At 34.9% G+C, this 26,556-nt stretch overlaps 2 protein-coding genes across 2 annotated transcripts; both read right to left on the bottom strand.

The window, feature by feature from the left end:
- Positions 1-1,480: 1,480 nt before the first annotated feature.
- Positions 1,481-13,156, bottom strand: LOC125651432 (neuronal acetylcholine receptor subunit beta-3-like). Its single transcript, XM_048880012.2, has 7 exons — positions 13,013-13,156; positions 10,335-10,474; positions 6,764-6,808; positions 6,258-6,367; positions 5,728-6,013; positions 4,316-4,577; positions 1,481-2,450 (listed from the first exon to the last, which is right to left on the bottom strand). The coding sequence occupies exons 1-7, from the start codon at positions 13,074-13,076 to the stop codon at positions 1,807-1,809; spliced, it is 1,551 nt and encodes a 516-aa protein (XP_048735969.2). The 5' UTR covers positions 13,077-13,156; the 3' UTR covers positions 1,481-1,806.
- Positions 13,157-16,539: 3,383 nt separating this feature from the next.
- LOC125650517 (tetraspanin-3-like) lies at positions 16,540-26,242 on the bottom strand. Its single transcript, XM_048878893.2, has 7 exons — positions 23,913-26,242; positions 21,300-21,491; positions 20,924-20,998; positions 20,608-20,703; positions 19,025-19,186; positions 18,655-18,738; positions 16,540-18,462 (listed from the first exon to the last, which is right to left on the bottom strand). The coding sequence occupies exons 1-7, from the start codon at positions 23,970-23,972 to the stop codon at positions 18,367-18,369; spliced, it is 765 nt and encodes a 254-aa protein (XP_048734850.1). The 5' UTR covers positions 23,973-26,242; the 3' UTR covers positions 16,540-18,366.
- Between the last annotated feature and the right edge of the window lie 314 nt (positions 26,243-26,556).

The following is a 26,556-nucleotide window of genomic DNA, read 5'->3' as shown; positions in this document are numbered from 1 at the left end:
GTATCAGATTTTGTCATATGTGCATTGGTAAATTAATCAGATATTTCAAACAAAGACGGAGTTCCTTAATATATTTTCTAAAAACTTTAATTTTCAGGTTACCTGCAATCAAAAGGTATAAGTAGTTGACTTCCTTAAGCGTGGTATCTCAAAATTAATGGCATATCAAGATACCTAGTACCACTCCACTTCACATGGATAGTTGTAAACTCGTCAGATATCTAATACAAGCACAGGGTTCTTTAAGATATTTATGAAAAACGTGAAATTTCAGGATACCAGGAATCAAAAGGTATAAGTAGCTGACTTCCTTAAGCGTGATATCTGGAAATTTATGGCATGTCAAGATACCTAATATCACTCTTCTTCACTTTGATAATTGTAAATTCGTCAGATATCTAATACAAACTCAGAGTTCCTTAAGATATTTGCGAAAAACTTGAAATTTCAGTTTACCTGCCATCAAAAGGTATAAGTAGCTGACTTCCTTAAGCGTGATATCTGAAAATTGATGACATATCACGATACCCAATATCACTACTTGCCATACGTATCGTTGTAAGTTAGTTAAATTTATGATATAAACACGGAGTTCCTTAAGGTATTCACACGGATCTTGAAATTTCATTGTACCGATAATCAAAATGTATAAGTAACTGATTTCCTAAAGAGCGATATCTGAAAATTCGTGGAGTACCAAAACACCATCTATCACTTCTTGCCATATGTATAGTCGTAAATTCGTCAGATATCTAATACAAACATAAAGTCAAACATAAAGTTTCTTACGGTATTCACACTTATGTTGAAATTTCAGGGTAACTCGAATCAAATTGTAAAAGTAGCAGATATCTCAAAATGGATGGTATATCAAATGATTGAAGGTCTGAATTCAATCCGTATCACTTTTAAAGTAAACACTCAGTTGAAAAAGTTTATTCGTATTTTGCATTGCAATGCTATGTAATTGGGGATAATTGAGCATGAAATTTCATACGACTCCTCGTCCTTTTTAGAAATAAATCTGATAGATAATAATTTTCAAACTCAGTAACTTTTATCTGGTAGCGAGCTATCAGTAATTATAACTTTTATATTTTGTAGTAGCTGGCTACGAGTAGCTAACTTTTCATACTTTTAGTAGCTGGCTACTAGTAACTGGCTACTAGTAGCTAACTTTTCCTGGTTCAAGTAGCTGGCTACTAGTAGCCAACTTTTCTCTTTTTAAGTAGCCAGTTACTAGTAGCTGGTTACTAGTAGCCAACTTTACCGATCTCATGACCCTTCATTTGAACAAACTTGAAAGCCCTCTACCCAAGGATGCCTATTGCCAAGTTTGGTTGAATTTGGCCCAGTGGTTCTGGAGAAGTAAAAAGTAAACAGACAGACAGACGACGGACAAAAGGCGATCAGAAAAGCTCACTTGAGCTTTCAGCTCAGGTGAGCTAAAAATTATACAATACAAATGGAAAAGATACAATAAAAATTAATTTTTTATAATATAAATGATTTACACAATACAAATGGGAAATATTACAATGTTTGACATGCCATAGCTTTGCAAGAATTTCTGAAAAGTGTGTGCATTTACCAAGAACTTCAACATGGTTTTGTAGTAAAATATATATAGCATGGGAACAATTTCGTTTGAGATACTCGTGATTAGAAAAATTCATTTTCAAAATCATTTTTGACATCAAAAGCATTTTATTTTATTTCATTTGGTCAAGTACATGCAGTTTAGTACTGCAAGCTGTATTGAAACGTTGGTATAATTTCATTGATATATTATTGTACACTTGACAATCAGTTGTTTACATTCTGTAGACTGGGGACAAATACTAGTACAGTTAAGATTGTAATGAACATACTGGCGAAATATATAATGAAGGAGGCCTTGTCAACAGTTTCCGCCACGTAGCACCACTGTTGTTTCCTGATCAAGCAGTTAGGGTTGACTTTGGCTGTTGGTTCTGCAGGTGATTTGGTGTGAGTCGTGGGTGTGAAATTTGATTTGTTCTGACTGTGTATTGCTTTGCGATACGACCGTCTGTTTTTTAGGGTTCGTCTATAAGACAGCGCACTGGCTACAGTGGCATTCTGGGAAATATCCTCGTTGTCACCCTCGGGTAAAAGGTGGGTAGACACTGTATCATCTTCCTCCATATGCTCATCGAACTCATGGAGTAGATAATCCAAGGAATCGCACGATTCTGAAGTGTTTATAGATGCACTTTTATCTTCGTCGTCTTGGCAAAGGTTGTAGCTATGGAAACGAGATTCTGGTGGTGTACATGTGATCTTTCCGAGTACCTGCTTGCAGACCCATAACATAACAGGAGGCACTCTTGGCACTGGCTTTAGTGTTGATCGCTTCTTTATACTCATTACCAATGTTGCCATAATCAAGGAAATACAGTTGAGAGTCATCACCAGGAAGATGAAAACGCCTACAGAAGAAATTTGTAAAAGATGTATCAATTAAACTGCACGAATTAAGGACATGTGCAACATGTGTGAGGTTGATCTTTCAATGCCATTTAACTCACTGGCTACTTAAATTGTACAATTCGAATATAATCCATTACTAATATTTTAAGAAGGGAGGGGGGTAACCTATAGATCAGTCTTTGCTTGTAAAAATAATCAACTTTGCATATAATGGTAACAGAAAAAGTATGTTGTTGGGAGGGGGGGGAGCCCCCCCCCCCCCCCCCTTCTCTCTATATATATTGTTACGTTCTTGATACTTTTGTGTGCATTTGAACAAGTAGATTTATACAAAAATTAATTTTCAAAAGAATTATTACACATGAATGAACAGATTTCAACAGAAAGATTACACTAGAAATACGGATTCGATATAACATCGATACCTGCTGTACACATTTACGTCCGCGGTGTGAAATGGTTACAAGTTAATAAATACATGCATTGGTTGCATATGTAAATCTGACATATTTATTGTGTTTTAGTGGTCGAAAATATTGATAAAAACAATAATGAAGAATTGCTAATATGTTAAAGACCTCTTTACCTTGAGCTGTAGAGGTCGAGGACTGCGAGAAATCACGCAAAGTACACACAAATACATGTATAATCAATGGCCAAAATTATGTACAATCATATCATCTGTCAATAATTACACGTAATTTTTTTTTAAATTCCTGAACAGGCACTTTAATTACAACCAGAAATGATATATTCTCTATATATTTCTTATAATGTCGCAATGAACTGAAGACCGCAATGTGTTGTGCACCCCTGAATACCTGACGTTGCACTGTGAAAATATATTCCATTCCACCTTAACGAGGCTGTTCCATATTTTGCAATACTTTACATTTACATACTCATAAATTAGATTTCAGTATCTTTATGTACCGTAGGCTAATCATCTTATTGACCTTTGATTCCAATGCACATAATAAAATTTTCGGGACATATTTGTCACATAGGAAAAGTCTATGGAGCGCCAAATTAATAAATTTAAAATAATTGAAGATATCTTTAATTATTTGAAGATATCATCAATTCATTTCAGGCGCGCAACAATTCAATTCAAGATATCTATGAATAATTAATTATATCTTCAATTCTGAATTTTTACTGTGCGCATTCATTGAATTGTTGATGGCATTGATTATTCTTCTGAATTGATGAACGCTATATAAATGAATTGTTGCTCTCTTCAAATGAATTGATGATACGAACAGTTGAATTGATGCGTGCTACAATTCAATTAAAGAGAGCAATAATTGAATTATTGCTCTCTTCAAATAAACTGTAGCACGCATCAATTCAACTAATAAACCATTGAATTAAAGATATCATCAAATCATTTATACCGGGCTCCAAATTAAATTTGCAATGATTCCACAACATTGATTCGCACATCCATTGAATTGATGAGAGCAAAAAATGAATTAATGTGCGCATCAAAATATTTATTATTCTCATCAATTGAAATCAAATCAATTGTTGCCCTCATCAATTAAATTAATGTGCGCATCAAATCAATACATACACGACTTGTATGTTCTCATTTGAATGATGCGCGAATGTTTTCAATGGATGAAAACATAATTGATTTGATGCGTGCATCAATTCCTTTATTGCGTGCAATAATTGAAATGATGAAATTTTCAAGCAATTAAAGATTTAATTTGGCGTTCCATATTCACATCCCATATTTGGTACAAAGTTTAAAAATAAATCATATCGAGAAATTTTTGAAAACCAAACTAGCGTACACTACCATCAAGCTTCCTTGAATTTTATTATTATTATTATCATCATTATTTTGCACACCAACCTAAGACAGGTGTTGTGTTTGTATCGGGCACGTTCTCTGCAATCAGAAGCTGGAGAACGTACAACGTGAGAAACACGGTCAACCCAATTGCTATCTTCTCTCCGTGATGGCATGGCAACCAGAAGGACGCCAGAGTCAGAATACAAAGCATGATAGTAGGAGCTATAACAATGTAGTCATAGTAAATGGATTTCCGTTTGATATTCATCTTGAAATGGATAATGGGATGAGATCCACTCCCCGGACAACATGCCTCATCCACCTTCCAAAGAAAACTAAATCAGACAGTCTCAATACTAACACACCTAAAATCAATCAAAATTTTACTTTGTTGATGTTGAACATGAATGTTTCTGAATACAAGTATCTTGTATGTAGCGGAGGGACATGTGATGAATCTTTTCTTAAACGCAGCGTTATCAAAAAGCCTCAACTGCATTTTTAAACTCGGGAAAGATTTCATTTGACTGAATCGAGGCATTAAAACTTTTATACACATTTTTGGCAGTACATTGTATTAAACATAGTTGACTGATGCATCTGAAATTCATTCGCTTAAAAAATAACATACCTGGTTGTACCATTGGAAAAGGTAATTCTACAGCATATTTTGTGATAAACTTTATTTGAAATTTTGTAATTCAATACTAATTGCAACAATTTTTGATGTGCTTTCTGGATTGAGTAGATTCCCCTCTACACAGCATCATCAATGCTAGGTTATGGTATAGACTTGGATATCTTGGTCAATCTTTCCCACTTTCACGTACATGTGTAATGCACATTACTTATTAATATCCCCTCCTGGCATGGTTTCTATTACAACGATAGCCGTTTCTTTTTGCATTGATTTGCATTGCGTTTACCTGATCAAGATATAGGGCTCACGGCGGATGTGACCGGTCGACAGGGGATGCTTACTCCTCCTATGTACCTAATCCCACCTCTGGTATGTCCAGTGATCCGTGTTTGCCCAACTCTTTATTTTATACTCCTTATAGAAGTTGTGGGATTGATCACTGTTCGTTATCTTCACCTTTCATTGATGACCGTTTGTTTTGCATTTCAATCTGTTTGATTTTAGCGGTGCAATTTGCTGTTCATTGTTCATTTTTAAAGTATATTGCAACAGCTTTTATGTTCCATTAACATATCTGACAAATGATCTCTAATATAAAGTTGATTTTGCAAATTACATAATTATATATTCTCAATGCAGACTGTAAGCCTATCAAATAAGAAACATTGTAATTCCTTATACAAATGATGAATAATTTGATAATGTATGTTTGATGTGTAACGTGTAGCGGTTACCCAGCCAAGTGCTTAACTTGCGTGATCAAGAGAGGCAGTAGTTCCCTCTTATACTGTCCGCTACATATGTATTAACTAAAAGATTAATATGCAATTACCGTCGTTCTATATAAATTCACGTTCAGCAGATCAAACTCATTGTTCAAAATGTACTGCTGTAAATTGGGTTTTCCAGACTGCAGCTGAAGGTCGACCTTAGTAATATCATAAATCCAGGATCCAAAATGGATTTCGCACGTCTGCTGGTCGTACGGAAAATACGTCACATCTACGGGACAGGAACTCTTTATCATCAGGGGAACTGTCCATGTGACCATGCCGGAACTCTCTATCAGAAGTTTACTTCCAGTGACGTTCACAAAGCCTTCCGACTGCCCACCAGCTCTTGGGGGATACAAGAAAACTTTATTAGTATTGGCCAAATTTTTCATAACAGCGGATAAGTAATAGCAATATAAAGTGTGGCATAATCACAACATTAATATTAAATAATTCGTGAATTCTGCTCGTGATGAGTAACATTTGCGAAGCTAACATTAGAACAATGTCTCAAGAAAAGTGTACTCGAGAATTCTAATTTTTTAAAAATTCATAGTGTGTATGTAATCTATAATTTGGCTCTACATACGTATTAAAAATGAACATATCTGGAAGCCAGAGTTCGGTGGAAGATATAATTAAGCGTCTGGTGCCTTCATACTGCTCGGGTTCCCACACCAAAGATTCGTCATACCATGTCTGTAACGCGAACAATATCTCTTATGCCGTGTTTTAATATACAGGAAAACCAGATTTAGATATGAAATCTATGTACGCGAATCATGGTGGCTGTAATAATTTTCGTTGGCATCAAATTTCATGGATTTGTAAACAACCATCATTTCGTTGGTACGTAATTCGAAGACTTCTTTCCTCTTGCATAATCGAGTGGTATGATATTTACATATGGTCTTCGTCTCTGATATATACATGTACTTAGCTGCATGTCCGTCTCTAATACATCTAACTGTATTAAGTCGTAAGTCAATCGTTTCTATGGAGCGTCAAATCAACATAGACTCAAATAATTGGAGACATCTTTAATTATTTGAACATTTGACGAGTCGTTTAACAATATCTGTGATAACTACTCACCTCTTTTACCCAGACTGATGTAGTGATGATTTGTTTCTTTTCATCCTAAACGAGAATCGATAAACTACTTAATTCATTAATTTATGCAAAAACTATTACATATGTACTTTCACATGAATTTAATGGAATAAAGAATGAACATAAGTTCTGAAGCCATAACAATGTGAGCCAAGCAATCTATGCAAAACTTAATGTGTAGCGATTCTTGTACATCTCGTGACCAAATCCGATGTCCAGGACATACCGATAAATTGGTGACTACTTGCCCGAATATTCGACTTACAGTTGACATGATACCATTCTCGGCTAATGTTTCTCACAGCTGAACAGCATATCAGTGTTGTGGCATATACCACATACACCCTCCTACATACACAACTCCCCCTCTTGAAGAAGGAAATTGTGTTCGATCCCCTGCATAAACGGGCGCATGTTACATCCTCCTGGTAGGAAACTTTTACTCAGGTTCAATCTCAATATAGAGTTTTTCACTGTGTGATCTCCTTCTAAATTTATGGTATCACAGACTTCGGGCCCCTGTGCTCGGCGTTAACTTGGTGATTGCATGTAGACCATTTGTTTCGTGTTGGTTACCTTTCGTTTTGCACTATCACCTGCATATGGTGTTTATAAACTGATTCGACATGCAAGAGCTTGTTATACGTATGATCAGTTTTTAAATCGAGGTAGGTTACTGACAAACAAGTTGATGATACAGAAGTTTCAGCAGTCTAGTTTAAAATTAGCATTTCGCAAATTCTTTGGTCGTTATAAAGATCTAGTTTGCCCATACAACCAGTCTTTGAGTCAAATGCTGTCTGACGCATTTCATATCAATTGTTAGGCCGTTCTTGGCACACTAACTCTAATTACGGATTACTCCGTTTACCTGATCGGGATACAGGGCTAATGGCGAGTGTGACCGGTCGATTGACAGGGGGTGTTTACTCCTCCTAGGCACCTGATCCCACCTCTGGCACTGTATATCCAGGGATCCGTGTTTGCCCAACTCTCTATATTGTATTCCTTTTGAGAGTTATGAGATTGATCACTGTTCGCTATCTTCACCTTTACACTTGAATCTATTGTTTTATTTTGGCCGTATATTTGGTTTTCATTTTTTGCATCGTGTTTTTATTTACTCTTTTTGTCATCTTCTCAACGTCAGGGGTCCGATGTCCACTTGTGGTCGTGGGGTTCCACGTTGAATACTATTATATGAATATTGTTGTGAGGATACCCACCGTAACGAGTAGACACGGGGCCCCTGACGTTGTGAGGATGTCCGACAACGAGTGGACACAGGGCCCCTGATGTTGTGAGGATGTCCACAACGAATGAACACAGGACCCTAGCGTTGTGTTCTGAGACAAAACGTGGATACGGGACCCAGATATCTGATGTCAAGAGGATGCCTTTTCGATGCTTCAAAACATTTCTTTCCACATTGATAGATGGCATGTTAGTAATGATGTGTTATTTGAAGCAACACTTACGTTTTTGAAGTAAAAATTACCAGAAACCCAATGATGCTTCGTTCCTCTCGCCATTACTGGGTTTAATCAAGCATGGAAAGAGGAACGAAGCCTAATCAACTGTGGGTATCCTATTCTCTTTAGAGAAGTCGAGAGGCATAGCCTTCACCGACTTCTCTTCGCAATCATTCACATTTTGAAGGCTATGCCTCTCGACTTCTCTAAACAGAATACTATTATATGAATATTTTGAATAGTAGAAACAGAATGGAGTATTCCCGAAAGGCAAAAACAACCTTTGTCCAAAAAACAGTATACTTTTATTTCATTAGGATTAGGAATGGTGGCTAATCTTATTTGATAATTTGGACGCATTATTTCACTAGACTAATATATTGACACAAAATAAATTTGTGTTGATATGATTATATGTGTTCTCAAAAGATTTCCGGTGTTGTGTAATCCCGCTCGTCCCCTAGAGACAGACATGCTAGTACGTTACATTTTGTTCCTCGGGAAAACATACCCAGATTAGATTTTTCCTCTCGGAAGAGTTAATTCAGGTGCAAATTTTCCACATGGGGAAATATCAGCTCTAGTATACCCCCACCCCCCACACATACACAAGAAGCTATCTAGTTTTGGTTCCATTTATATGCTCTTTTCAATAGATAGAGATCAATGTAACCTTTTTTTGTTGCTATTGGTATCTATCTGGAAATTATGAAATAATTTTAATTGGGCGATATGATATGAAGTTTCTTGTTGAACCTAACTAAAACTGGCATGGTTTTAGACTGATTTGAATTGTAAAATTTTAGTAATCTTGATGTCGAAAATTGCCATAGTCCGAACGATTTTGCTTTCTACCTATCTCCGAAAATTTTCGTCAATCACCGATTTTCCTTGCACAATAATTTTCTTTCTTTTGATAAGGAAAACGAAATGTACTAGGCTTTGAAAAGACATAATAACACGAAGCAAAGGTGTAATGAAAGGCGTGATAACGCAAAAACAAAACAAAAAAGAAGAAAAAAAAGTAATAACGCAGATTTAAAAGACGAAATAATGCGTAAACAAAGGTGTAATAACGCGAAAGAAAGGCGTAATAATGGGAATAAAAGGCGTAATAACGCGAGTAAAGGGGCGTTAAAACGCCTTTCAGAACTAGCGTAATAAAGCAATTCAAAAGCCGTAAAAACGCGAATAAAAAAGCGTTATTACGCAGAAAGGTAATTCCAAAGGTGTAATAACACAAAAAAGGGCGTAATAACGCGAATAAAAAGGCGTTATTACGCCTTTTAAAAAGCGTTATTATGTCTTTGAAAGACATTGTAATGTGAAGTGAAAAGGCGTAACAACGCGAATCAAAAGGCGTTATTACGCCTATAACATAATATTCAATGTACTGTGTTGATATACATGTACCTTTCATTCGCATTATTACGTCTTCCTCTCACCTTCTGACTTCGCCTTAATACGCCTTAGTATCGCCCTATAACGTCTTTGTTATGCATTAGTACGCCCTTCTTTCGCGTTATTACGCCTTCCTCTCCCGTTATAACACCTTCTGACTCCGCCTTAGTATCGCCCTATAACGTCTTTGTTATGCATTTAAAATACGCCCTTCTTTCGCGTTATTACGCCTTTGATTTGTGTTATTACGCTTTTCTTTTGCATTAATACGTCTTTGTTTCGCCTTACAACGCCTTTGTTGTATATTATTACGCCTTTAAATCCGCGTTACTACGCCTTTCTTTTGCGTTATTACGTCATTCATTTGTTTTATTACGCCTCTGCCTCGTGTTATTATGCCTTTATGATGCGTTATAACGCCTTTGATTTGCATTATTACGTCTTAAGAAATTGTTTAAGTGAACAACGTCTTCTTGTTCTGTTGGCAACTGAATATCATATCCAGTACATGTATTTCATTACTACCAGTTGAATACCCTTTCAAGTCTCAAACGGTTGAAATCTTACCAGTTGACCCAGATAATGACAGTCTAATTCACCATTAGATCTAAAGCTATAGGTCATACACAGTTGGATTCTTTGCGTTGTCCGGTGTCTGGTGATTACAGAACATAACTTACCAGATCCAGTATTTGGTTGAGTGATAAGCCGAACTTGACGGTAACGACATCGCTGTAGTTTTGGACAGGTCTGGTCAAGGAGCTGTATTCTTGGAACAAGTACCGCAGCAGGCGCTTCTCCGTGACACCAACACGTCCTCCTGTATAATACATGTAATCAGGGCCGTAAGTAGGGTTCTAAATCAGGGGAGGCAGGGGATTGGGGGCCGCCGATTGACTTTACGACTGAAAATGACACTTTTTAAATCCCAATTTATCATGTTTGTGTTTCATTTGTACTATGTAAAGAATCGTAATATGGTGTCAAAGACAAAGGTGCTTGTCTTCATTTTAAACATATATCCTATAATATAACATTTATATAATTTTATTTTCTTTTTTGCCAAAAAATCAGACGAGGCAGTTGCCTCGTCTGCCTCATCGGCAGTTACGGCCCTGGTAATATAGGCTGTCAACCTCCCAAGATCGAATTAATGTTGTGTTTGTACATCGATTTCTTTTGTCTACCCGCAACTACACATGATAGAAACTCTATTCATGTACTTGGTGAATGGAAAAGTCAGGATTGCATATTATAGTCCAATTCGTCACAATTGAACTTGACCACGGTCAAGGATATTGTGTTTCATACACACATTGGTTGACTTCTTTTTTGTATAGAGAACGATGCATTAATTCCAATCTGTACATCTGTAGATGGCGAAAGGTCGAGGCTCAAGTTACAGCCTAGCTTATCACGAATTACATATAGCAATCGAATTTGTCATGCGGTAATCTCGGCTGTGATTCGGCTCGGCTGAATATTTGGACTGACGCCTTCACCGGTGAAGCCGCCAGTCAAACTATTCAGCCGAGCCGAAACCGAGGTTAGTCATGCGGTTCATCTACGGATGTTCCATCTGTGAATGTTTTGTCTATAAATTTGCCGGCTTCGGGTACTGACCTAAAAGGCATTTTCACAAGTATCTGACCCGAACACTACTTGGAAACAACAATTAAATTAGAATTAAATTCCGGATATTTTCAAATTAGTCTACTTGATTTTTCTCTTTTTTTCGCTAAATATTCGTTCAAAATTCCGAATGATGAAATTAAGATTGATTCATTTTTACATGGTTATATGTCATATTGACATGGTTATCAATCCAACTTGTTTCATACCAACTGTTAGACCGTTCTCTACATACTGATGTTGACTACGGATTACTTTGTTTACCTGATCATGGTATGGAGCTCACGGCAGGTGTAACCGTTTACTCTCCTAGACACCTAATCCCGCCTCTGTTTCCGAAGGTCCGTGTTTTCCTACTCTTGATTTTGTATGCTTGATAGGATTTATGGGATCGATCACTGTTCGTTATCTTCATTTTTTTCCATATCACAAGTCACTGCAGATAATCTTGCGAAGAAAGGGAATGTTATGCATTTACGTTCTTATCCTTGGTTAACAAATACCAAGGGGGATCATGGACCCATTCTCAATGGTATACGATTCCTTTTACACTTATTATATCAAACCTTGGACCAGGGGTAATTTTGCTTTTCCAATTAATTGCTGGTCGTCCGTGTAATATAACAGGAAAGGAAAAGACCAGAGGTTCTCATAAGGTTATTTACATCAGTCAACAGACTGATCAATGATGGTAGAAGTAGCAATCAGATTTCAAGGTCGTACAGAGAGAGAGAGAGAGAGAGAGATTAACTTCTTCTCCCGACATCAGCAATGATAATGCTTTTGCATTTTACACATCTAAATTTACTATGCACCCAGAAAAATTAAATTTTATGCATTTGTTGAGTTGTCGGAACACCTGTCAACTTTAAATATCCACGGAATATATCAGCCTTGTTAAACCCTCCATCCATCAATGTTAAAAAAAAACCCAGACAGGGGGAGAAAAAGCCTATCCTTTGGTGAAATATTGGAAAATTTTGCAACTAATTGATAAAAGCTTCAAAATCTGGCAGGGAAGTTCCCATTAATAGGATTGTTCTGTAGTTTCTGAGCTCGTCAGCGGCGATTCATGCTGCGCTACACGAAATGGCACCAACATGCTGATACCATAATTCTATTATTTAAACAAGGAAAATATCACCCTGGAAATTCAATTCAATATATAGACCAAGTTCACCAATAATAGACGCATATATGCATTATCGAAATAGGTAATTATGAAGTCATTTTATTTCATCTTATCGGTTGATTTTTAAACTGTAGAGAAATGTTCTTTATTTCTACCCACGGGCTCTCGTGAGGCACTATGAGCAGTACAATTCACAAACGATGAAAGATTTGATTGACAGAAATAAGATTGAACCTTGGCAGTGTGGCGAATGTGTTCAATAAGAATACGTCTATCAAGTTTTCTAATACTAGTAAACATAGATATCAAAGTAAATTATCTTCGATTAGGTTTGATATTTCATTATCTTCGCATCAAAATAACATGAGCATTTTTCAATGTCAGATTAAAATAATATATAATACATTTAAAAATGAACCTCATTTTCAACTAACAATGGGTATATAATTTATCCTCACTAGCCACTTTATTGGATCGACCTGTTTTAATTTTCAGTATATTCAACGCATTTTATTGAATTTTTTTAGCATATAATAACTTTCTTTTAATTCAATCAAATTTCTAGGTACCTTCTCCTATGTAAATCTTACCTACCAAAAACACTGCAAGTCCCTAGAAATGTGCACCAAAACACCGCGCAATAATTATACATGTACATTTTCCCAAGAATCCCTCCTGTCTTAGAAAGCTGATCATGAAAGCTACATCGAGCTGGTGAGAGCGATACGTATTGGCAGGCGATCGCAAATTTCTTTCAGGAATCCTGTAAAATGCCGAGAGAAATTACAGAGAACGGACGAAGACCCTGTAACGCCAGCGTGTTTCACTATCTACACGCCAAAATTCTTCTGAAGTTCACAGTATTGATATTCGTTTTCATTATCATTATCTGTCACAATGAAGCTGAGGTAAAATCGGACTACATGCTTAATAGGAGTTGGGATATTTAGTCGCAACAAGGTCACGTGGACAAGGTAATTCAGAAAAAAGGTACAAAAACATTGTCCAACCTAATTTTTAAAACAGAGAGACTTTTAAAAGACAAACATACCTTACACAACGATTACTCTGGGCGTGTGCATGTGTCATGGTCCTAGACCGAAGTCAGATGACGATGTCCAGGAGGAATAATGACCAATTTAAGGTGGCTCACTCCACTCTTTAATAGTTTCTCAAATCAGTACGAATTGATTTAATCATAAAAGATATAATGATATATATATATATAATAAGTATATATGTCAAAAGGGCAGAAAATATGCAAATTTGGATAAAAACATGATTTTCAAAAAATAATTTCAACACATATATAAACAAAGGACTATGGCGGATTTGAACTCGAGATCTGCGGTTCACCAGCCCAATGCTTTAATCACTGAGCTACGATGATAGATAAACAAATCGATCGATACAAATAATTTCACAAAACATTTAAATCGCCATCTTGTGACGTAGTGCCATAAAGGTATAAGAGCTACCTTAATGCAATAGATAAATTCATATTATCAATATATCTTCGCAAGTCACACCCACTCTGTCCAGAGTTCGATTTGGAAACACTTGGCTTGCAAAGATGTTTATATATATGACCCAAGTAATTATGTACCATCACTCAAGGCCATTTGAAACAGGTCGACCACAAAAAGTAGAATTATATCCTGGTTCGTTACAAAGTAAGCGAGAATTGTAGAAGTTTGTGTGAATACTGCATTTTGAGTAGGGTCGTTTGGCACTCATTCTCGAATATATGGAGCGCCAAATTAACATAAACTCAAATAATTAAAAATATCTTCAATTCATTTGATACACGCAACAATTTAATTAAAGATCTCTTCAAATAATTAATGCTATCTTCAATTCTGAATTATTGCGCGCATTGATGCGCACTTTAATTGAATTCATGATATCTTCAAATGAATTAATGATATCAACAATTGAATTGATGCGCGCTACAATTCAATTGAAGAGAGTAATAATTGATATAATGCGCGCATTAAATCAATTGATGACAGCAATAATTGAATTGATGCGCGCATTAATTCATTTGATGAGAGCAATAATGGATTTAATGCGCGCATTAATTCAATTATTGCTCTCTTCAATTGAATTAATGATATCTTTAATTCATTTGAAGAGAGCAATAATTCTTTTAGAGAGAGCAACTATATAATTAAAGACATCTTCAATTCAACATATCCACAATTGAATTAATGATCTCTTTAATTGAATTGTTGCTCTCTTTAAAACAATTGATGCGCACATTAATTCCCTATACAAAAGCATTGGAAATGATTTAAAGTTATCTTCAATTGAATTAAAGAGATCATCAAATTATTTATACCGAGCTCTAAATTAATTATTGCGAGCAATATTTCTACTAAATTGATGCTCTCATTAAATGAATTGAAGAGAGCAATAACTGAATCAATGCGCGCATCAAATCTATTATTGCTCTTATTAATTGAATCAATGCGCGCATCAATTGAATTAAAGAGAGCAATAATTGAATTAATGCGCGCATTAAATCAATTATTGCCCTCATTAATTCAATTGATGAGAGCAATAATTGAATTGAAGCGCGCATTAATTCATTTCATGAGAGCAATAATTGATTTAATGCGCGCGTTAATTCAATTTAAGAGAGCAATAATTGAATTGATGGTATCTTCAAATAATTGAAGATATCTTCAATTATTTGAGTTTATGTTAATTTGGCGCTCCATACGAATAAGCGACTCCACTCTATTTAGGTAAAATGTTCGAATTTGACCTGTCTTCCTTCGCTTATTTCTTATCAATAGTCATACCCTGTTCTTGTAAAACAGTTGTTAGGAAATAAAATGGTAACGCTTGTTAATGTGTATTTATCTACTGCCAGGGGCAGCCACAAAAACCAAGTTTGATCTCTCAATATACTGAGCAGACATTTCCATATAACCCGTCATTTGAGTTATGACCATTGACCTTGTGACTTGAAAACTAATAGGGTCATCTACTCTCTAGAGGGTACCAGATTTGATGCCATTATCGATAAATGGATTCACAAGATATTAAGTGGAAAATATTTTCTTATGTCCAGTGTAATCAATAGGGGCTATCTACTCCTTAGCATGTACCAGTGTACCAAGTTTGATGTCTGTCAAGCAAATGATTCTCAAGATATAAAGCAGACAATATCTTAATATGTCCAATTTGACCCTTAACTTTGTGAAATCAAAAGGGGCCATCTTACTCTCTAGGGACAATCACTGTACAAGTTTGGTAACTTTCTAGCAAATTAAGGGTTCTTTAGATATTAAGCAGACCAAACTTGGTCTACACACCCAATTGAGTGCAAATTAATATGCCTTTTCTTTTTCAAGGGGGGCATAAAAATAGTGGACGTCAAGTAGATAAGGCTGAAAATTATCTTAAAAGACACTACCATATCAAGTGACAGGAATTTGACACAAAATTGACCCATTTAAGGACTCCAAAAAAAAATAAAAATACAAAATTAAGCAACTTGACAAAAATCACACCTTTGCATCATATTCAGACATTTATTTTCTTACACAATCAAACTAAAAACAGATTTATAACCCAATCTGTCACTGTAAAGTTAACACGACACAAAAATGTTCTTATGAAGTTGCTCGTTTGAGAATGAGCCCCACAGGGTATTAGTCCTGCTAGGACAGGTTTACAGCAAATCAAACTTGGCCCAGTGGTTCTAGATCTATAACATATGCCAGACACATCTCCGTCAGGCCTTTGGCTCAAGGAAGTTGATATGCAAGCATCCTCATAAGCATAATGACTTTAATACCCAAAAGCAAGTTAAAAATACAATGTTGGGTAAATTATAGAAATTTAAAAAGATTTCTGATCTGAAAATCAGTTGTAACAATTTTTTTTTTTAAATTATCAATATTGGAGAGAACTGAAAAATAATGCAGATCCTTTACAAAGTGTTGGGGAGCTGGTAAAAGATGGGGATAGTAGTTTAACCAATTCTGTATCTGCATTCAATAATAACTCTAACAAAGTTTGTAACAGATAGACAAATTGACCCCTTAAACTTCGATTGCATAGTTTATAACTGATTATTTATCAAGTAATAGAATATCAAAATAACAAACTGACATTTTTTAACTTTATTTTAAAAACAACAACAACAAAGCATGTAATTCAGAGTACAGAGATTCACGAGTCTAAACAGTCCATCAATGCTTCAAACTACTACGCCTAAAATGTATGTTCATTTAAATCATTGTCTTATCATTCACCTCAATCTGCATTATTAATAGGAAAGTGCAAATTTAACATACTCCGTATACAGAATCTGAATGCATCTTAAACCGATTTTTGAACGTTTTTTTTATTTTCATCCCATGTAAACATATCAAACAAATGGAGAAATACAGTTTCATATATATTCAATGTACCTTCATTTAGCTCATTAAAACTTAGAAGTATCCAAAAATTTGCTAACCTATATTTAAAAAAAGAAAAAGATATAAGTATATGTATGTATAAAAAATGCAATGTTTACAAACCCCCAGCTAATACAACATCATAGCAAAGTCTGGTATTTACATTAAGTACATGTGATACATAGCATGCATGGAAACGCATGAAATTTGGTCTATATAAATAATCTTTCATTGACATAAAAACTCTAATCACAACTAGTAGATTAACACACAAAAGGCTTTGTTGAAAGGTTGTTGCAGATAAATACATTCCTTATTCAAAACATTTCTCACACTTGTAAAAAAAAAATCTAGTACAATGTAATTATATCACAAAAGTTAACTATCAACTTCACCAGATATGTTAAATTCATAGGATTTTCATTTGAAACATGCAAATGAAACTAAATTCAATAGATGCCAATTTATACATACTTATGACATATTATAATCAGATTAAGAAATAATCATATAGCTTTGCAGCTATTGCAAACAAATTGCATTACTTAATATTATTAGTGATGTTTCTTCTGCAGATCCCATGGTAATCGTATGATACTCATAACATGCCACTACCAAATACATAAAGCTGGAAATGTCAAATGAAGCTCATCAACAAAAATATCTCGGCAGTCAAATCAAAATCATTTACGTGACTACGGTAGATAAACATCAGCTTTGCATTCCACCATTACAGAATGACTTTTTCTTAACATGTGCGATACAGAATGAACATACAAAAAAGAATTGGATGGAATGATAAGTTTACAACAAAACCACAGACATTTAGTGGGTCAAAAATCAAAAACCAAACTTCAAATCTTATTGGTTGCAGAATTCAATGTTCATCAATATTCATACTTATACAAAATCAGATTGCTTGTTTCTCTTGCTGGTACAATGTCCTCACCCACTACACAGTTAGGACTTTAACTGTGGTAGATCTGGTGCTACCTTTAGGGAGAACAAGCATCATTTTTCTAATTTGTCAACATTACCACAAAACCCAAACTACTTACATGTACGATAGTTAACATGTTTAATTACTTCATATATAACACGTAAATGTAATCCAATAATTCCTTTACAATATTTCATAAAGCATATAAACCCAAACCCAGTTGCACAAGCATGTGTGGAATTTAACTAACAGTTAATGTTTAGTTAATGCAATAAAAAGGTAAGACTTAATGGCAAGTTAACTGTGACTTAAAGTTAACTAACCTTTGTACAACTCAATCCTGATCATCTACCCACCCATGAAGTTAAATCTCTCTCTGGATGATTTTTTTGTCATCGAAAATAAACCATGCAATAAAACATAACTATTCATAGTTATTAACAACAAACTAAAAATAAAAAAAACAGACAAAAAACTTGAATAACGGGGATGTGGAAGTTTAGTGCTCTTCATTGATGCTTGTTTAAAGTTGTAGTAATTTCCTGGAACTGGGAAATCCTATTTCACAAAAAGCCTTCCCATGAGGAACGTTCCTACACACGCAGTCCGGAGTATTGTCCTCCCAGTGCCTCATAACGAACCTCCTTGGAGCGACATAATAGTATGCAACTGCAGACCATACCCAAGATCTGTCAACGAACGACATTGTTACAACACAAGTACTACAACATATGAAAGATAGTGAACTAGGATATTATATGGAATATAATTGCACATGAAATATTATTGTTTCACTTAATACAAGATTGTATTACAATGTCATTGGTTTATATCCACGATTATGACAATTGCTTCTTTTTTTTCAAGTCATACAATCTTACCAATATCACTGCAAGCCCAATTGCTGTTCCAGCAATGTAGGCCAAATTGGACATGAATTCATGCTCCAACTTCTCATAACATCCCTGTAAATGAAAAATTCCAAATTAACAAATAACAGCCTTAACTCTTATAATTTCCACATCAAACACGCAAGTATCTTCAAAGTTATTTGAGTATCTTATTAACAATACCATGCAACATTTTATTTATTGGACAATGCAGTGCAGGAATTCAATGTCTTTTCAAATAATAGTCCCACAGCCTTAGTTAGGTCTTGCTCATAATGTCATAATGGCATCATCATATGCAAGTTTTGACAGAAAAATTATTTTGACATAAAGTATACTTCGTAAGTGACTGTGTGTTTACCTTTTGGTAAATGTATTTGGGATTATTGTACATTTCCCGCCTTTCTTCTGTACAGTTGATGCCTGCAACACAGCAACTTTCTGGGACAGTTTCGTTGGCCGTGGGAGCCCAAGCTTTAGCATTAAGCCAATCAGATGCATTGCTCACACCACAACACTTCAGCTGTATTTAAGATAGAATTGATAAGTTTATCAACAATACAGATGTATTTTCAAACATCCATAAATTTGGTATTTATCACAAGTACATTTACACAAAACACCATTGTGCTTCAAATTATTCACGAATTTCATATTTCCTTTGAAATAATGGTCTTCTTGTGTTCTCCCAATATTTTTTTAAAATTTTTATTTTTGTAAACAATCTGTATATATCATAATACATGTTCAATATATGCATACCAAGGATCATGTAGGAATACAGACAGGTTTTTTATATGTGAGAGAGGGAGAAAGAGAGAGAGAGTTAAGGAAAGATCAGGTTCCTTCTGTTCCAATGGGTATCAAATTTTTCGTTATCACCATTTTTTAGCGTTTTATAAAAGATTTTAAGTAGGATATTGCAAAACGAATGTTCAATGATTTCTCAGTACATCTTGCTGTATAAATATAGTATTTCAACCAAATGATAAAAGTATTTTGCGTACAAAACTTTTTACCAGGAATACCTAAGATAAAATATTTTTTGGTAAAAACTATTTGAAAGTTTGTTTTATCTTCTATGTAAAGTTGAAACTCATCTAAGAATGCTTGAACACAATCACATTCCCACAGCATATGTTCTCCCAATATTTTCCTACTAAATGCTTTTTCTTATCCATCCTACATGTATAATCCTAACAGTGATGGTGGTCTTTCATCAAATAATTTCTACAGGTAAATTCTGGGATTTAGTGTGCCCACAATTTACCTCTGATGTTTTTGGGTCATGGACTAAGTGTTTCCCTTGCTCACCCTTCTGATGTCCCCTGAGCCCCTGTCATCTAGAATTATGTGATACACAGTCCAAATATTCTCACAATTTATGCATCCACTAACTCAGTCTTCTGTTGTCTAAATGAAGTAGGTTTCTAAATAACCCATCCCTGTTCAAAATTGTACATTTTCTTTGGATGAGAGGAATCAGGATTCTGTTCTATGCTACATACTGACAGCGATCCATATCCTCATCATGTGACCTGACAGTTTTTAAATTCGACACACTTTCTCCTCATTACTAACTTGGGTGAATTTATTCCTGTTTCAGATCCAGGCAATTACTTTTAACTACAAAACATTATAATGCATTGTAAATTGTTTTAATTTGGACTGTGAGTTTTTTAAAGGTAAGTCTCAGAAAATTTTACGAAGGTTTAAATTGTGAAGAAAACAAAAGCCATATTGTCTGTTTCAGGTGATTACATGAGGCCTGTTTACACATCTCTAATCATGTATTTAATTTATCCATTTAACATTTCCATGTTTCCATCTCATGTATCCCATGACCCTGTGTTTTTCCAGTACTAAAACAGCTCTAAATACATAAACATTTGCTTTCCCGTGATCCACTCCTGTTGTTTTCTCATTTCTAACCCTATAACTTACATGTCTTTGCAAGTAGTCCACTTGGTCTTGTTGTATGTTATTTGGGTGGTAAGAATCAACTGCTTTCTGTAGTCCACTCTCGACAGCATTAGCAACCTACGGTAAGGGGAGACAACAGAAATGAATATTCAGCAATTTAATATTTTAAAATATGACTTAGTGATAGTTTTAACTCATGTAACCATTTTTATTAACCATAAATAGTTCAGAATCATATAACTATGAGTAAGCTAAATTTGCCTTACTAAGATGAGCTGGAAAAGTAAAATAGAACAACTGATATATATATCAACAAAATCAATATACATGTACATACATCACTTCTGAAGGCATATCCAAGAGCTCCAGATGTAATAAGTGCTGTGAGAATAACCAACAAGAAGGAAAAGAGCTAAAAATAGACAGAAAAAGAATTAAATATAAAATCTGATCAAAATAATAAATACTTACAATGTTTTCTTTTATCCCTACATTTCAAAATTACTGTAAACCATTCAATTAGGTAATTTATGTTTAAAAGATGACAATGAAGAATAGCTCAACTCTGTTCAGTCAATGTGAATTATAAATGTACAAGTACAATGACAAAAATTCACAGAATTGACTTTAAAACAATAAACTGAAAATTATTATCAATCAAGAGTATGCATATTAATTTACTGAACAACTGTAAAGACAAGAGGGGTATTTACCACCGCCAGTAGACACTTGTTCTCCTTGAATGCTGCGATACATCCTACAATGCCCACGAGGAACATCATCACCCCCACTGCTATAATGATGGAGGCGGGAACCAATGTAAAGTTGGCCTCTGCGATTTCATCAAAATGTTTGTAAGTGTTAAAGACCCATCCTCCAATAAAGCACAACCCGGCAGCAACACTCTATAATGGAGAATCACAAGATTTATAGTCCATGCTTACTGTCCATAAAGGATATGCTATGGTAACTTGGAATGTATATTGAGAAATTACTCTTACTTACCTATAAAACAAGCAGAATCTCATAAATTAACAAAAAGAGATTTCATAACTAGGAAACATCAATAAAGTTAGTATGGCTAATCCATTTTTGAAAAGAAACGTATATGGGTTTTTTTCATACGTGATTAGTCATTAAAGCTTGGAGTGCTAGCAAACAATTCACACTGACTTGCTATTTGGGCTGCGTAATAATATCAATATATATTCTGGTGCATTGCAGTTCATCAACAAGATATATCGTATTGTGATACTTTTTTTCAAAACCAATATACTGACAAAATGCTTGGGCTCGGAAGTAAATTACTAGCTCAGGATCCCGAAAATAAAATTACATAATGCATCAAGGGCATTATCGTGATGATGGCTTTATCATATTTCATGAAGAAAAAAGAAAACCATGATTTATTCACTATAGTTAATTCAGGGCCGTCAATCTCTTTGAATTGGATCCGATAAACGAACCCTTCCCAATTGGGAAAACACCACAAAATTCCCAATTTACTTATCTAGAAATTCCCAATATCAAAAACGTTACATTGTGTGTATATAAAAAAAATTAAACGTGTTAGTTTCATTTTTACTTATAACTTCTCGTGCATTTTCAACAAGGCCTGAAAAGTAAAATTTCCCAATTTGACCCAAAACATCGATAATTTTCCCAATCTAATGGGACCCGGACCCTGTACCAAAAAGGACAGTGAAAATACAAGTTCATTACTGAAAACACCCCCAGAGAGCAGAAGAGCATTAGATCATACTTATTTCCATACATTTCAAAGGTTTGTTCGTATTGATTGAAAATTGAATGATTTATGGCCAATTTTCATCAGCATGTAACTGCTTGCTTGGCCAAAGTCAAAGATGCCACTGAGAAATTGCATTATGAAATACTAGACATAAAACTTAGCCATAAATCATTCAATTTTCTATCAATATGAATGAAACATAAATAATACATGGGTATGATCAAACACGAAGGTGGTGTATTTCAGTGAAACACTGATGGTTTATTGGTACTTTCTGTGGCGTTTTGGGTAACGATTTCTACCGTATACTTGATAATAACCTGGTTTTTCCGTGAATTCCATGGACCCTGATTTCATAACAGCTCACCCGTATTCTTGAATAAATATTAAAACTACAATTTCACTGTACAAAAGCTGTGTTTGTAATTGCTGTAATAATAAAGCTGTTAACTTGTCTATATACGCAATCTAATTAAAATCAGATCTTCTCTGACTGTTACACTGGAGTGTAACGGTTAGACAGGTTGGGAACACTTCCCCTATAGTGAGATATTCTCACAAAAACGCGATCACCCCTCTTTAGCGAGAAATAAACATTACCATACCCAGGTGTTTTGGCGTCTTTATTGAAAATAATGGCAAATCCCTTGCAACGCTGAATAAGTGAGACACACACTCAACATGATGCGAATTGTTTCTATGAAATTGACAGCATAGTCAAGAAATTGCATATCAAAGTTGTTGCGTAAGAAGTGTAGTGGAGAACGTTGATATTTTAGAGTTATCGTTCTTAGAGCGCAGAGTGTCGCGCAGTTGCCTTTGACGACCGGTGAAGCTTCGTTTGCACCGGCCGTAGTTTGTCTATCTTTTAGACCGGCATCGGTCACGGTTTTTGCAACCAACTCTACTTTGCGTCTCCGACTAAATTTATAAGCAATACCTGCGTGATTTAGGTAAATATTATTGTTCTCCAGTTCATTCCTCCCGTTATTGTTCATATTTTCTATTGTAACTCGTAAATAAACTTTAAATTCAGAACTTTAATTAAGTTTCCGTTGTTCTTTCGAGTCATGGTCGATATCTCGTGATAACTTGGGAATTCCAGGGTAATAATCCCTGTTACAGAGGTAAGCAGTCTGAAATCCAATACACATTGTGAGTGTTTTTGTTTTGATTAATGTATTTGCAGAATTATCAGATATTTTAGCACTTTTTCTTCTTTTCACATGAAACGCGAAGAGATGTACTCCACGGGTATTTTTCTCGGTTGTACGGGATATATTTACTCTCTCTAGAGAGGAATAATCGCGTTTTAGCGAGAATATCTCGAAATAGGGGAAGTGTTCCCAACCTGTTTGAGAAGATCTGATTTTAATTAGATTGTCTATCAGTCTGATTAAAATCAAACCTTTCACTTCGCTCGATATACGGATAGTCGCTGCGACTATCCGTATATCGAGCGAAGTGAGAGGTTTGATTTTAATCAGACTGATTGTCAATGTACGTACGATGCTATGAAGGCCAGGGACCTTTTCGATTCTTCTTACCCGTACAAATTGTACTGCATTTTACTTACCCAGAATATCAGACCTATCAGCAATAGCCCAATCTTTGAAGTCATGGTACAACCTGTCATATTTGCGATGTGTTTTCAGTTAATTTCTCACTTAGTCACTGACTATATATACCTAATCTGCTTTATGATAATGACGATCCGTCATGTGATTTTTTCGGAAGTGATAAAAATAGTATAAAACACAAAACGTGCCGTGTCATCATATTCCGTAATATTTGTAAAAAGTAAATTTTATTTAAATAGAGTCGGTACTATATACATTTAACAAGTCAACATAAGCTCTGTGGAGCTTTTTAAACGACAATCACATACATCAAAGACAATTTAAAATACATAGCATGCATATGATATGTACATCATCCAAGATTTAGCGGAAGAATATTCAAAATAATATGTTGTACGGTGTGACCGTTACAGCGAATTACAAAAGACCGGTTGAGTTTTCAATTGCCTGCTGAATTGATCAATAGACTTTACAATTTGGTCAGCCAAGAATCACATTTGGTCTGAATTTAGGTCACAAAGTTACTCAAGCGTAGATTGCTTTTACAGGTAAATCTGAGTTGATTTCAGTGTCTTTTGCAGCTATTTCCCTAGGATTTTTTTTTCAAAGTGAACATCAATTAAATCAAATTGAATATATTTCTCTCTCAGATATACATTTGAATACTTTAACATGTTTAATTAAAGGTGCTCTCTCTCTCTCTCTCTCTCTCTCTCTCTCTCTCATTTGAAACATTATTTGAAGTGTTTTTAAATCAATAAATTTGGAACAAAATCAAATTTGATTATATTTTTCTTTCAAAAATACTTTTGATTACTTTAAGTAAAGAAAAGGGTGTATTCTCTCTCTCTCTCTCTCTCAAATACAATTTTTTTTTATTGATTAAATTGAACTTTACTAAACTCTTATCAATTTCACTTTTTAAAAAAATTCATTAGACATCTCACAAAGTGTCCACATGTACATGTACCATTCATCTGTTTGTCAATCTATATTTGAGGTCATTCCATTCATATCACACAAAGAAAACTTCCAGAAAACTCTTCTATTGTTACTGTTTCTGACCAATAGAATTCTTAGAGACACTACAGCTCATTTTCCACATTTTGATAAAGAGTTTTTTAAAACACGTATTGATAAAATGATAAATATCATATCGATACTGACAATTTTGAACAATTGGATGCATCAATTTACTCTCAAATGCGCTTTGAAGATCGTCCGGAATTCAAAGGTTTCTTCATGCTGATTCGGACTTTTGAATGCTTATTTACATCACGTGGTTTTGAATGACATCAAAGGTGTTGTGTAGGAAATTATTTAAATTCCCCTTCAAGGGGGTCCACACTCACCTTTCAAGTATAAGAGTATTCTCTGCTCCTTATAATAAGTAATTATAAAAATCATTGTTTCAACAGAAACCCTTCCATGTTCCAATTGACCGATGTTTTTACAACTAACACGTGTCGTGTTCAGATAAAAATAGCACAAGTTTACTTTTAAAGCAGTGTCTTCGCGGCTAGTCCCAATGGCAGATTTAGGGGGGGGGGGGGGCAGGACCCCCCTCCCTCTCGCCACAAATTGGGAGTGAAAATCCAAATTTTGCACCCAGAAAGCCGATTACTTTGGCTAATATTTGACTTTCTCATTCCCCTTCGGAAATCCTAGCTAGATCCGCCACTGAGTTACAATCGTTTCTCCTAGCCCTTTGTTTTCCAACAGTCATACTGATCGCAAGGTCAATTTTATTTCACATATTAGTTTTATCTCATTTTATTTTTACCTCTTTTCTTACAGAATCTGTCAAAATTCTGGATCTATCTATCCTCTACACTTTCTCTCATTGCACGACATGCTGCAATGTTTACTGTCTATGCGCATGCGTCTGAAGACCGAAAGGACGAGACTTGATATTTTTTGTATAGGCCATCAAAAAGTATTGAATTTTACGTTAAAACAAGAATTTTTGACTTTTGATAAGTGTTATTTTCGCAAAGTTCATACATTCAAAAATGCAACAAAAATTGAAAAAGCGCTGGGAAAATTGTCATTTCATGATTTTTGCGCAAAATGAGCTGTACATAGTGTCTCTTTCTTTTCTATTTATAGTTTTTAGGGTTGGTTAGTGCACATCTACCTTTGGGAATTTTACAACACCTATTCAGCTTATAACCATGAAAAAAATAAGATGGCGAGATATTTTAACAAAGAAATTATTAACTTATACAATTAGAGAAATTCTCTTTCCTGAAATAATCAGTAAAACTGAAGTGTTAACTTATCTTATTTATGGGGTTGTCACTCACACTGAGAAAAAAAGTTGTCAATTCTTTGTCATACCTGAGTAACTTTGTGACCTAAATTCAGACCAAATGTGATACTTTGCTGACCAAATTGTAAAGTCTGTTGATCAATCCAGCAGGCAATTGAAAACTCAACCGGTCTTTTGTAATATTCGCTGTAAGACGAGCGAAGCCCATTAACATCCTGCAACACGACTTTTATCCGCCTCTTCATTTAACGCGGGAAATATAACGTGCTTGATGTAAACAGTCACAAATTGTGACGTCATATTAGCTGCAATGTTTTTTCTTCTTCTCTCGAACCAAGCAAACACAAAATGTTTGAAGCTATGAGAAA

This window comes from Ostrea edulis, chromosome 5, assembly GCF_947568905.1.
Source record: "Ostrea edulis chromosome 5, xbOstEdul1.1, whole genome shotgun sequence".
In the NCBI taxonomy this organism is placed as follows: domain Eukaryota; kingdom Metazoa; phylum Mollusca; class Bivalvia; order Ostreida; family Ostreidae; genus Ostrea; species Ostrea edulis.
This window is presented reverse-complemented; position numbering and strand designations above follow the sequence as displayed.